Source organism: Pongo pygmaeus, chromosome 3 (assembly GCF_028885625.2).
Source record: "Pongo pygmaeus isolate AG05252 chromosome 3, NHGRI_mPonPyg2-v2.0_pri, whole genome shotgun sequence".
NCBI lineage: Eukaryota > Metazoa > Chordata > Mammalia > Primates > Hominidae > Pongo > Pongo pygmaeus.
The window spans coordinates 47,369,190-47,382,358 of record NC_072376.2 but is presented as its reverse complement, the minus strand read 5'-3'; the positions used below and the strand labels follow the sequence as shown (position 1 = coordinate 47,382,358).

The 13,169-nt window shown below is 37.8% G+C and overlaps 2 protein-coding genes and 1 long non-coding RNA gene across 8 annotated transcripts in view; 2 read left to right on the top strand and 1 right to left on the bottom strand.

Annotated features, from left to right (window-relative positions):
* The window catches only part of NFXL1 (nuclear transcription factor, X-box binding like 1), a 68,692-nt gene extending 64,322 nt beyond the window's left edge, over positions 1-4,370 (top strand). For 3 of the 4 annotated variants that reach the window (XM_054486845.2, XM_054486846.2, XM_054486847.2), the window contains exons 22-23: positions 465-518; positions 3,271-4,370. In XM_054486845.2, the coding sequence (XP_054342820.1) occupies positions 465-518; positions 3,271-3,444 (228 nt within the window). In that variant the 3' untranslated portion in view covers positions 3,445-4,370. Of the gene's footprint in view, positions 1-464; positions 519-3,270 lie in introns of those variants that run through there. The other variant, XR_010126038.1, reaches the window with a different exon arrangement.
* LOC129035853 (uncharacterized) overlaps positions 1-13,169 on the bottom strand; it is a 63,938-nt gene that overhangs the window by 44,933 nt on the left and 5,836 nt on the right. The window lies entirely within an intron of this gene.
* Positions 12,288-13,169, top strand: part of CORIN (corin, serine peptidase) — a 254,519-nt gene continuing 253,637 nt past the window's right edge. For all 3 annotated transcript variants that reach the window (XM_054486844.2, XM_054486842.2, XM_054486841.2), the window contains exon 1: positions 12,288-12,483. In XM_054486844.2, coding sequence (XP_054342819.1) covers positions 12,421-12,483 — 63 coding nt within the window. In that variant the 5' untranslated portion in view covers positions 12,288-12,420. The remainder of the gene's footprint in view (positions 12,484-13,169) is intronic.

Sequence of the window (13,169 nt, the reverse complement as noted above, 5' to 3'; positions counted from 1 at the left end):
GTGTTACTGTTTCCCTCCATCAACCCAATCAGTGACCTCTTGATTTTGTTTGAAAGTAAGGATTCCCTTCCATGATAGCACATTTAAGATAAATTTAACTCTAGAGAAACAGCAGTATTTAATAATTAATTCTAGATTCTTAATACAGCAACTCAAGAGGAAAAAAGGCAGTTTTAAAATTTGCTGTTACAGTGTTGTAACTCTTTGAATTACAATGTAATACCGATTTTACTTGTTAAGCTGAGATGCTTATATAAGGTATAACACTCCATCCATCACCACCTTCAATTTATTAGATAGTGCCTTGGTAAAACCTTGTCTCAGTATAGCATTTACATTTCTTTAAATGATTTCAAGCTCCTAAAAGTTGATATGGGTTAATGGAACCTGGATGGGTAGATGTTAAAATTCCATATAAAATGTGATGACTAAATTGTAAATTGACTTTTGAATGTGTAAAACAGATAAAAGAAGCAGAAGCCAAAGCTGCTTTTGAAGAAGAAAAACGAAGACAACAGGTAACTGAACAAAATACCCAGATTTATGTCTCTTAGCATCATTGCTAGATTTTGTGCAAACACAGGGTATATTCCAAGGTCAAACTAAGGGCTAGTCTCTGTTGTGAACTGAAAGTAACATAGTTCTTGTAAAACAAAAATGAGCCATCTACTATTGACTTTAAGTATACTGAAACTCTGAAAAGGTATGAGATCTCATATATTCCCAAATTTTTTTTTTGTATTTCTAATTTACTTTCTTGCCAGTATCATCCATACTTCAGCCAGAAGAATTTTAATTCCTCCTTTGGCTGGGGAGTGAGAGTGAGCGAATCATCACCATTGTAAAGCATCTTCTGGAGACCATGACTTTACTTAACTAAAAGTATTTGAGTTCTATTTTACTGAGTTGCAGACCACCTGTAACAAATAAGTGCAGTTTACTAATCAGTACATTTGTTTTAATAATACATTCCCATATTTCCCTATTAGATCTTTAAATGTGGGATTATAACCTGTTCTTTGTTGTTACCTAGATAACAAGTACATTCCTGATACTCCCTGTTTAAGTATTTACTTTATTGATCATACACTTCAAAGAGTGGCTTGACTTTCTAATAGTGATGTATAACTTTTTATTATTGTTTGTCAGTTTGTATCTTGAAATGCTTTATACTTACCAGATTGTATTGTATACTATGCTACTGCCTTTATGAATGATGAGATTGAAACTTGCATGATTTGCATGAATGAGGAAATTCAAACTTTGATGAGTTGTAGGAACAATTAGAACAATTAGGAACATTAGAAACAATTCATGTAGTAAATAATGGTTGGCCAAGGTGACCTTTGAGATTTTATGGTTCTGTAAAGTTGATTTGCCTGATATCCCCAAAATAAGTTATCAGAGCTAATATAGTAAAACATAGGTTGGCTGGAATCCTAGGAGATTAAGTTATTAAGAATAGTGTATTATGTTTTCTCCTTATTCCCTTTGCTATCTTTTTATGAATCATCATGGATGAAAATCTTAGATACATTCCCTGTTTACTGACTCTTTAAACAGAATATAATCAGTCCTTAGTATATGTAGGTTCTGCATCTGTGAATTCAACCACAGATCGAAAATTTGTTTCAAAACAAGTAAAAAATAATAATAATAAATAATACACATGTTAAAATACAGTGTAACACCTATTCACATAGCATTTACATTGTTATTAGGTGTTATAGGAAATCTAGAGTGATTTAAAGTATACAGGAAGATGTGTGAGTGTTATTTGCAAATCCTCCACTATTTATATAGAGACTTGATCATCCTCAGGTTTTTATATCCAAGGGGATCCTAGAACCGATTTCCTACAAATACTGAGGGATCACTGTATGCAGCACATAATATATACTTGGTGACTGTGAGTCACCATTTAACCATCAGTTATTTTACTGTGTCTGTGGTCCTCAAGTTTGCCTGCTTTTAAGATGTTTTGACGTTTTTTATATGTCAGAAACTAACCACTTGCGAGTAGTCTGACATTTTGGCTCATTGAAGAATGCCACTTTGTATTAAACTAAGTTTATTATTAGATCTTTTTCAAGTGTGGTTTATGGCCACAGTAATGGATATGTGAACTAAAGTTTACATTTCCTCCTATTAAATAACCATTTACAAAGTTTTAGGTGGATATTATTAAATACATATATATTTTAACTATTGTCTTAATTAACTATGCACTATAGCATATTATATTACATTATTATGCATAAAAGTTTAATAAGTACTTAGCAGTAGGATAAAAATCCGCATTTGATATTGAATGCAATTCAGTTATCTTCTTTTAGTACTAGTTTAAAATTTTTATGTCTGAAATAGTCATTTTGATTTTAAAGCATGAAGAATTTTTTCCTTTGAAGAATTTTTACTATTTTTAAAAAATGTATTTGGTAGAGAAGAATCGAGTTCTGTCAGCTTTTTTCTCTTTACTCACTTGAATTTCTTTCTTAAAAGCCACTAATGTTTATTGCATGCATTGTAAACAACTAGAATTATAGGTATCTTCATTCTCACTAGGCATCACAGCACTTGCTAGAAGCTTTATAGAATGCTGGTTCTATAATAATTGGGTTGAAGTATAATGGTGTCAATGTATAAGACCAGTGTCTATATTTTAGAGCACCCTGATTTAATAAGATGTTTTATTTTATTTATTTATTTATTTTTTTTGAGATGGAGTCTCTCTCTGTTGCCCAGGCTGGAGTACAGTGGCGCGATCTTGGCTCACTGCAAGCTCTGCCTGCCTGGTTCATGCCATTCTCCTGCCTCAGCCTCCCAAGTAGCTCTGACTACAGGCACCCGTCACCATGCCCGGCTAATTTTTTGTATTTTTAGTAGAGATGGGGTTTCACCATGTTAGCTAGGATGGTCTCGATCTCCTGACCTTGTGACCCGCCTGCCTCAGCCTCCCAAAGTGCTGGGATTACAGGCATGAGCCACCGTGCCTGGCCTAATCAGACATTTTAATATTTAGTATCATAGTCAGCCCTACAGTTTGAAATATTCTCTTCTGTTATCTCCCAGTCTCCTTTCTGCTTACCTAAATGCTGAATTTGTTGAATACAATCAGTAGTGGAGAGTGGTGTTTTAAAAAATCAAATCAATATATTGACTATATATCATTACTATTAAAACATTACCCAAATTGATTTTTATGTAAATGGAAAGTTTCAAATCGGTGTATGCATTGAATTTAATTAAAATGATGCTGTTTTTATTTAGGCTGAACTAGAAGCTTTTGAAAACAGACTGAAGGGTCGTCGGAAGAAGAACAGGAAAAGAGATGAAGTGGCAGTTGAGCTATCACTATGGCAAAAACATAAATATTATCTCCTTTCAGTGTGTGGAGTTGTGGTTGTGGTGTTTGCATGGTACATCACCCATTATGTCAATTAAAAAAAGTTTTGATCTTTTAATGTAACTCAGATTGGATTTAGATAAGTTGTTAAATTTGAAATATTAGAAAATATATATTATAGAACATGATATATATTTACATTCGTCTCTGTATTCTCTCTGCTGTTGTTAGAAGGACAGAATGTTAAACTTTATCTTAATTAGTATAGTAGAAAGGGCAGTAAAATACTGTTTAAAGTGAAGGCATGACTGAAACTGTAAAATATTTCATAAGGCTTAGCTAGAGGCAGAGTAACATGTGTTTTTGTTTATTGGGCTTCCTTGTACTTAGTTTTTTCATTTAATAATTCAAACCAACACTTTTTAAAAAATAATTCAGATGAAACTGAGCCATATCTGCAGTAAGAGAAATATTTCTTAATGTTTTGGTTACTTATGATAGAGTACTTTTCTTGATAATGTTAACTTTGTGCTTTTTTAAAAAAGTGATTCTCTAACAGACCTCTTAAATTGTGACATGAAGGTATGTAATTAGATTTCAGAAGTTGGTTTATTAGTGAGGAATTTTTATCAATAAATGACATGTGGCGTGTTCTTCAGAATATATAGTTATTTTCAACAAATGCCAGGCTAGATTCCTCACATGTGGCTATTTGTTATGTAAGAAGCTTTTAACTGAAGCTGGCATGTTTCGTAAAACTTGTGTGTCTTTTAAAAATAATAAAAGGAAGATGAGCATTTATGAAGAATATGTGCTGCCAACAGGGCTTATGAGCTCTATGTACTTTAATCTCATTTCTCCTTACCACAATCTTAAATAGATTTCAGCTGAAAATAATCAGTTCTTATGAAAACAAATAGAGAAATATCAGTAAGTCAAATCTGTTTGAATTATAATTCCTTTCAAATAGTTCTGCTATTTAATTTATATGATTAATATTTTCATTAAAATTTTTGATACCAAATTTGTAATCTAGAATATTTATTATTAGCTAAAATATTCAGGAGCCTGTAATTTTAACTTAGGCATTAGTGTCGATGTATACAATTCTAATACTTAATGTGGAAGACAGTCATTGATGGATACCTAAAAGTATCTAAAAAGTGGTAGATATGTGTTTTTTATTATTATTTTTATTTATTATTATTATTATTACACTTCAAGTTTTGGGGTACATGTGCACAACATGCAGGTTTGTTACATATGTATACATGAGCCATGTTGGTGTGCTGCACCCATTAACTCATCATTTAGCATTAGGTATATCTCCTAATGCTATCCCTCCCCACTCCCCCCACCCCACAACTGTCCCTGGTGTGTGATGTTCCCCTTCCTGTGTCCATGTGTTCTCATTGTTCAATTTCCACCTATGAGTGAGAACATGCGGTGTTTGGTTTTCTGTCCTTGCGATAGTTTGCTGAGAATGATGGTTTCAGCTTCATCCATGTCCCTACAAAGGACATGAACTCATCATTTTTTATGGCTGCATAGTATTCCATGGTGCATATGTGCCACATTTTCTTAATCCAGTCTATCATTGTTGGACATTTGGGTTGGTTCCAAGTCTTTGCTATTGTGAATAGTGCTGCAGTAAACATACGTGTGCATGTGTCTTTATAGCAGCATGATTTATAATCGTTTGGGTATATACCCAGTAATGGGATGGCTGGGTCAAATGGGATTTCTAGTTCTAGATCCCTGAGGAATCACCACACTGACTTCCACAATGGTTGAACTAGTTTACAGTCCCACCAACAGTGTAAGAGTGTTCCTATTTCTCCACATCCTCTCCAGCACCTGTTGTTCCCTGACTTTTTAATGATCACTATTCTAACTGGTGTGAGATGGTATCTCATTGTGGTTTTGATTTGCATTTCACTGATGGCCAGTGATGATGAGCATTTTTTCACGTTTTTTGGCTGCATAAATGTCTTCTTTTGAGAAGTGTCTGTTCATATCCTTCACCTACTTTTTGATGGGGTTGTTTTTTTCTTGTAAATTTGTTTGAGTTCATTGTAGATTCTGGATATTAGCCTTTTGTCAGATGAGTAGGTTGCAAAAATTTTCTCCCATTCTGTAGGTTGCCTTTTCACTCTGATGGTGGTTTCTTTTGCTGTGCAGAAGCTCTTGAGTTTAATTAGATCCCATTTGTCAATTTTGGCTTTTGTTGCCATTGCTTTTGGTGTTTTAGACATGAAGTCCTTGCCCATGCCTATGTCCTGAATGGTCTTGCCTAGGTTTTCTTCTAGGGTTTTTATGGTTTTAGGTCTAACATGTAAGTCTTTACTCCATCTTGAATTAATTTTTGTATAAGGCATAAGGAAGGGATCCAGTTTTAGCTTTCTATATATGGCTAGCCGGTTTTCCCAGCACCATTTATTAAATAGGGAATCCTTTCCCCATTTCTTGTTTTTGTCGGGTTCGTCAAAGATCAGATAGTTGTAGATATGTGGCATTATTTCTGAGGGCTCTGTTCTGTTCCATTGGTCTATATCTCTGTTTTGGTACCAGTACCATGCTGTTTTAGTTACTGTAGCCTTGTAGTATAAAGTCAGGTAGTGTGATGCCTCCAGCTTTGTTCTTTTGGCTTAGGATTGACTTGGCAATGCGGGCTCTTTTTTGGTTCCATATGAACTTTAAAGTAGTTTTTTCCAATTCTGTGAAGAAAGTCATTGGTAGCTTGATGGGGATGGCATTGAATCTATAAATTACCTTGGGCAGTATGGCCATTTTCATGATATTGATTCTTCCTACCCATGAGCATGGAATGTTCTTCCATTTCTTTGTATCTTCTTTTATTTCAATGAGCAGTGGTTTGTAGTTCTTCTTGAAGAGGTCCTTCACATCCGTTGTAAGTTGGATTCCTAGGTATTTTATTCTCTTTGAAGCAGTTGTGAATGGGAGTTCACTCATGTTTTGGCTCTCTGTTTGTCTGTTATTGGTGTATAAGAATGCTTGTGATTTTTGCACATTGATTTTGTATCCTGAGACTTTCCTGAAGTTGCTTATCAGCTTAAGGAGATTTTGGGCTGAGACTGGGGTTTTCTAGATATACAATCATGTCATCTGCAAACAGGGACAATTTGACTTCCTCTTTTCCTAATTGAATGCCCTTTATTTCATTCTCCTGCCTGATTGCGGAAGTAGGAAGGAGGATTTTAAAATTATGCTGGATCTAATTCAAAATTTAGTGTCATATCCTTTTTTTTTGGAGACAGAATCTCACTCTGTTGCCCAGGCTGGAGTGCAGTGGCGTGATCTCAGTTCACTGCAACCTCCGCCTTCCAGGTTCAAGTGATTCTTGTGCCTCAGCCTCCCAAGTAGCTAGGATTATAGGCGTGTGCCACCAAGCCCAGCTAATTTTTGTTGTTATTGTTGTTTTTGGGTTTTTTTTTTGTATTTTTAGTAGAGATGGGGTTTCACCACGTTGGCCAGGCTGGTCTCGAACTCCTAGCCTCAAGTGATCTGCCCACTTCATCCTCCCAAAGTGCTGGGATTACAGGCATGAGCCTCTGCACCTGGCCCTAAGTATTAGCTGGTGTCCAGAATTAAAGGACAGTCATTCCTTTCTTCATGGGTGTTTTGATTTTAGAATTGTTAACATTTCCCAGTGGTAGAATGACAGGGTTGGCATTTCAGAGGCTGTAAATCAGATACACTACATTCAAGTTTTTACCTGTGCTAACTAAAAGTTGAGTGTTAAGGGAACAACCGGGTGTCTACATGGAAAGTCATTTCCATCTATGTCAGAATCTTGGCCTGTTAAGTGAACATGAAACCTAGTTCATATCTCTTGTTTGTAGGGCTTCTGTACTTCCTAATTTTTTTTCCTAATTTGGGGAAAAGAATTTAGGAGCAGAGGAAGGAGACTGAATGAATGATATATGAAGTTGTTTGTTGTTTTTTCATCTTTTTGGCTAGCTCAGAGTGTAACTTATTTATCCAAAGTCACACAACTATTCCTTCACTTATTCAGTTAACAGATGTGTTTCCTATATGTCAGGAACTTTATGTGTTCTGGAGATAATGGTGATCTTTCCTCCTATATTGTTGCTAAGGCACAGACAAGCACAGGCAGGTAATAGACATAAAAAATGAACGTGATTTTATGTGTGGTAAGTGGTATTCAAGAAAATAAGAGGAATGGTATAGAATGTGGTGGAAGTAGGGGGTACAAGGACACTGGCTAATTTAGAATGGGAAAATCCCTCTGAGATGGGGATATTAGAGTCATGACCTGAAAGAGCTCCATTTGAAGATGGGTGAAAAATCTATACAAGAGAAAGCAGTAAGTACAAAGTCCCCAGTTTGGGAAGTGCTTGGCACACCTGAGGAGCAGAAAGAAGGGCTGGTGTGGCTGGAGCCTAATGAAATTTAAATTGAGAGGAGGATATGTCTAGGCCAGTTTATGTCATGCTTGATAAACCAGGGTAAGAAATTTGAGTTGTATTTGAGTTGCAATGGACAGCATTGGAAGGCTTTAAACAAGGAGGAGACTTTTTTTTTAAAGACCGCTGGCTACGATATAGAGAAAAGACTATAATGATGCAGGGACAAGTTAAGTTTTATCTAAGTAGTTATACTGATTTGTTCTGAGGGAAATAAAGTAATGTCCTTTTAGCTGAATCTGAGCGAATCTGAGCGAATTAGAGAAGGAATGGAAAAAGTTACCAAATAGTCACTAACAATGGCCTAAGACTGTGAATGTGGTGGTCTTGTTTTCCTACTTACTTGTGGCATTAACAAAGTGTATTAGCTTCCTATTTGAAATTTGTGGAATATGTATATTGAAATCTTTAGAGTTTTTTGTTTTAAATGCTTTTCGGAATTGACAGTGTTTTTCAGTTAATTTCACATCTAAATTAAATGAAAACGATCTCAAGTATAATTGCTACTGAAATTGTCAAAGGAATTTTACTGAGGCAAAGCAGTGAAAACATTTGCCTTCTATAAAGAAGTTATGATGCTTGAACTTAATGGCTATGAAAGTTAAAAATTTTAAATACAGATTAATCTCTGTGCTAGTGTTTAGAGAGAGATGACATATAAGAATTTTTTGGCTCTTCATGTTATTTTAAATGCTCATGAGTAATACCAGAAACAGGCTTTATTTGGAAATAGATACACTATTTAAGACAAAATTTGAAGAGATTTATTTTAAAGTGTTCCATTTCTCATTGAGAAGTATTTTTTTTCTTTGCCTAGATACCTGGCACAGTGATGAACTTAATAGAAGACTCTGTCCTCACTATGCATATGGTCTGTGTTGTGGGTTCTTACACATAAGCAAACAGGTGAAGATTAAGCCAGGCCACCCATGTGGGGGATCTAGTCCACTGCCAAGGGTGACTTTTTAGGGTGCTTGGGCCTCATCCATCCTTTTATAATCAAGATTATTAAAACAATGGGAGATGCTGTATGCTGATCTCCAGAAGAACAAAGAATTAGTCGGGTGTTAAACCAAGAACACTAAAGATGCAGCAGTAGCCAAAGGGAAGGCTGTAAAAAGAACCTCTGAGGACCCAGGTGACTCCAGCTGTTAATGTCTCTCTGTCCTTGGATATTGGGAACTGAAGCAGATGTAAGCTATTTAACTTTGTAAGCCTCAGTTTCTTCTGTAAAATGGTGACAATAAGAAATAACAATAAGTGCCCAATAAGTTTTAACTATTATTGTGTATCTACAGCTATTTTAAAGCACTTTCTGTATGTAATCCTCATAACAGCCATATTAGGTGAGCCTATTACACTTCTCATTTTATGACAAAGGAAACTAGATTTGTTTCAAGAATGAAAAACCTAGAAAATTATATGTCACTTTATGAAGTGCCTGGCACATAGTACATAGAACAGCTTAGCTACAATAATATAGATGTGTGACTTTACCTCATAACTTTAAGACATCTCAAATTGATTCACAAATCAGAAAAAAAATCTGTTGTGAGGTGAGGCATCTCAGTTTTTGCACATATGGTTACTGTCATTGAGGGAGCTCCATGTCGAGGGATGCTGGCCAAAGGTAGGGGCATATTTAGGCAGTGAAATTGCAGTTATGGGACCCCTCTGTAGCACTAGGTGTGTGAGAGGACTAAAAATAAAATTCCTTTGAAATTTCTTATGGGGTCAGATATTACCTCCTTGCCAATGACTACTGTAATATATTAAAGTAGGGGATTGATGTCCCAGAAATATTATGTACATCAAACAGAAGATCTACACAAATTACTTTATCAGATACTGAATATATCAATGGACTAGTGTATTATAGTACATATGGGTATGTTGTTTTCTCCCTTTTGACTAAATAAACTCTCCCCTCTATGCAACAGGTAAATTTCCAGTTTACCTTTTTCTTGCTGTTTTTAATTTTTTTTATTTTGAAGGCTTTGCATCTTTATATCTCAGCTGAAAATATTACATTCTAACTCCCCAAAGCTATTCTCACATTATTTGCAAGTATTTTTCATAGTTTACATGTTTGTGTATTTGTTTAATACATTCCACAAGACTGAAAGTCTTGGTGAGGGCAGGAACTCTGTCTAGGTTGTTCATCTGGCAGCCAGCAGACCCAAAATAAGTATTAGTTGAATGAATAGCTAAATAGATGAGCCATGGGGTAGCCTATCTGTTTTAGCTACTGCTTGCCTGGTATCATCCTGGGATGCTGCTTGCTTCTCCGAGATCTCTTTCTTGTTCTTAAGTTGTCTTCAGTTGTAGTAAGTACTAATTTGATCTGTAATGTGATATGTGACTAAAGTTTGCTCTGTAAAATCACCGTTTCCTGAGGTATATTCAATACCTTTAATTTTTCCATAAATCTCTTCAAGGTTTGTGTGTGTTTTCTTTTAAATTATCTAACTAGTTGGATGTATGCTTGAAGTGCTAGACAATAAAAGTTTCAATAGGCTAGAAATGTTTCTTTTTGTAAAATTATTTTAAGAAACTAGATGATGGTTGTCACTTGAAGCTGAAATGCAAATGTAGCTAGTTTTTTTTAAAGAATAATTCAAATAGGTCATTAAAGATTACTATGAGCACACTGCATATTCAAATCAGTTTGAATATGTTTTGAGACTTCTAATAGTTTATGATTCTTGACATTTTAAAAGTTTATTATGAAGAATATAAAACATGTTTACCCTCATTTTTTGTATCATTACCTTCATGCAAAGAATACCTCAGGTATTCTGGTGCTGTTGGTAACTAGAATTGGTTGGGTTTTCTTACTAAAAGGAAGTTTAAAAAATGTTTATTTTACACCATTAATGCAATTAGCTTTAGTTCTCAGAGTAACTAAAAGTGGAAAAGTGAGGGAGACTGATCGACCCTATCTCAAATCCACTGACGTAGCTACTTTAATTTCACAGTCCCTGTAGCACCTCCACCAGAGGGCAGAAAGTGGAAGAGAAAGGAGATGAAATAGAAACTTGTACTTGGCCCCAGAATGCCTGTAGAAACCTTAGCAATTGAATCCAGCCCTCATGTTATAGGCTGAGTTAACTGTGGCCTAGAAAGACTATGTGATTTGCTCACAGTGGAGCTGTCAGATGAATCTCTTAGGTTCTTGATTCCCAGACTCGTGCTGTGGTGATGGTGTGTGATGAGGTAGTATCTTAGTAAGAACACAATCCGGAAGTCACTGCCTCGGGGGAATCCCAGCTCAGCTTCTTGCTAGCTTGCGTAGGCTGGTTACTTCAGCTCCCTGAATCTGCTTTCTTATCTCTAAAATAAAAATAATAGCTTCTTCCTCAGAGTAGTTGGTGGAACTAAAAGAATACATGTAAAGTGCTTAGTATGACACCTGCCACATAGTATGAGCTGAATTATTGTGAATTATGATAAATTTGTCAGATACTGGTTTACAAATCGGATGTTAGAATAACATGGAATCAGTGTTTCAGTCATTTTACTATACATATGCAATATTTTCTACATTTGATCTCACTTCAGAAACAAAATACTGCCCCCCCATTTTACAAATGCATATTTTTTTCTCAGCAATCGTGTTCTGGAACAAGTGCTTGGCCCATATTTTGTTGTCTTTACATGGCTTTCTTTAAATAATGGGGATGGATTTATTCAATAACCTCATGAGTAATTTTCAAAATTTCCACTAAGATCTTGATTGAAATTGGATGAAAAATCATTTCTAAGAAAAACCCAGTGAAGTGTCTTTCTTTGCCACTTTTGACAATTGCCTTGGACTTGGTAAAGTAATCATAACTGTGTTGAGTACCTCCAGTGCCCTCCTTGACGCTGCCTTAGAAAAGGTAGCTGCTTTTGAATGACAGGCAGGAATTTGTTCGCCTTTTAGGTTCAGCCTGTAGGTGCCCTCCGCAGGAAATCAGGAACTAGGGTTTTGGAAGCAGTCAGGGTGGGGTTCTCCCTTGTCCCTGCAGCCTCAGCAAAGACTCAGGCAGTCTGGCAAAAGCAGTTTCTTCAGCATACCTAACAGAAGGCAAGTTTCCATATGCCTGATGCAAATAATGCCCTCCAAACGTTAAACCTTTTTTGAGAAAAACTTGTTCTTTAATTGCCAGCGCCTGCAGTTAATTTTGATTGGCTACACTCTGGTTAAAAGAAAATGCTTTCGATGTGATATGGCAAATTTGGAGAAGAGTAACTCTTGCTCCCAACCACTCTTCCACAACTTAATCGTCCTGTCCTTTTCTGCTGCCCTCGTGGAGTGTAAGTTTTTGAGGGAGACCAGCAGAAACTGACTTTCCATATGCCCCTGAAGAATAACTTCTTTGAATGCAAAGAGGTGGGGACACGGAGGATCTGTCATTACGGGTTATTTATGGGTGGGACCCAGAGACGGGAGTGAAGGGAGGGTGTGGTCCGCGGGTGGGATCTGTAGAGCAGACAAAATATGGGGCCCCTGGCGCTTAAAGTTCAGTTTGTCTCTCTTGAGCTTGGAGAAAAGCATCCGTAGTGCCTCTCCGGGGGACACGTAGAGGAGAGAAAAGCGACCAAGATAAAAGTGGACAGAAGAATAAGCGAGACTTTTTATCCATGAAACAGTCTCCTGCCCTCGCTCCGGAAGAGCGCTGCCGCAGAGCCGGGTCCCCAAAGCCGGTAAGATTGATGGTTCACTGTCCTACCGCAGCCAGATGTGATGGCCTCTTAGTCCCAGTGAATTCAGAGTCAGCTCTTCCCGCCCCCGTCCTCTCCTCCGCCCGATGCCACCTCATTCCCCAGCCGTCGGTGAGCTCCCGCTCTGACAGTTCCGCGCTCAGCGCCCTGCACCCAGTTCCCAGGCGCACGGCCCTGGTCCCGACCTCCACCCGAGTCGCCCGGCGTCCGAGACCCTCCCAGGGTCATGGGCAGGCTTTCCTTCAGTGTTCGAGTCTGCTCGATCCGGAGACCCCGGTCTCCATGCGGGGGCGATGCCACCTTTCCTGCAGAGTCCCTCCTCCGCATGGTGCCCTCCACGCATCTAGTGGACTTGGCTGCACACTGGTGGCAGAGGAGGCTGCAGGTGGAGCTGTCGGAGCCAGCCCCTCGGGGATCTACAGCTTCCTCTCTGCGCCGGCATCGCGGGCGCCTGGTGGCTGGAAGGACTGTGCAGCAGTCTTGCCTGCCCCAGACGTAAGCCCCCTTCCCCAGCTGCGAGCGCCTGGGTCTCGGTCCCTCCACAGCCCGGGCTCGCGCTTGGTTTCCTGGTCCCCAGGTGGTGCCTAGGGATCACTCGCCCGTCCTAAGTGCTGGCATCCCAGAACTGGCCCTCTTGCAGAGTGCTGGCATCCCAGAACTGGCCCTCT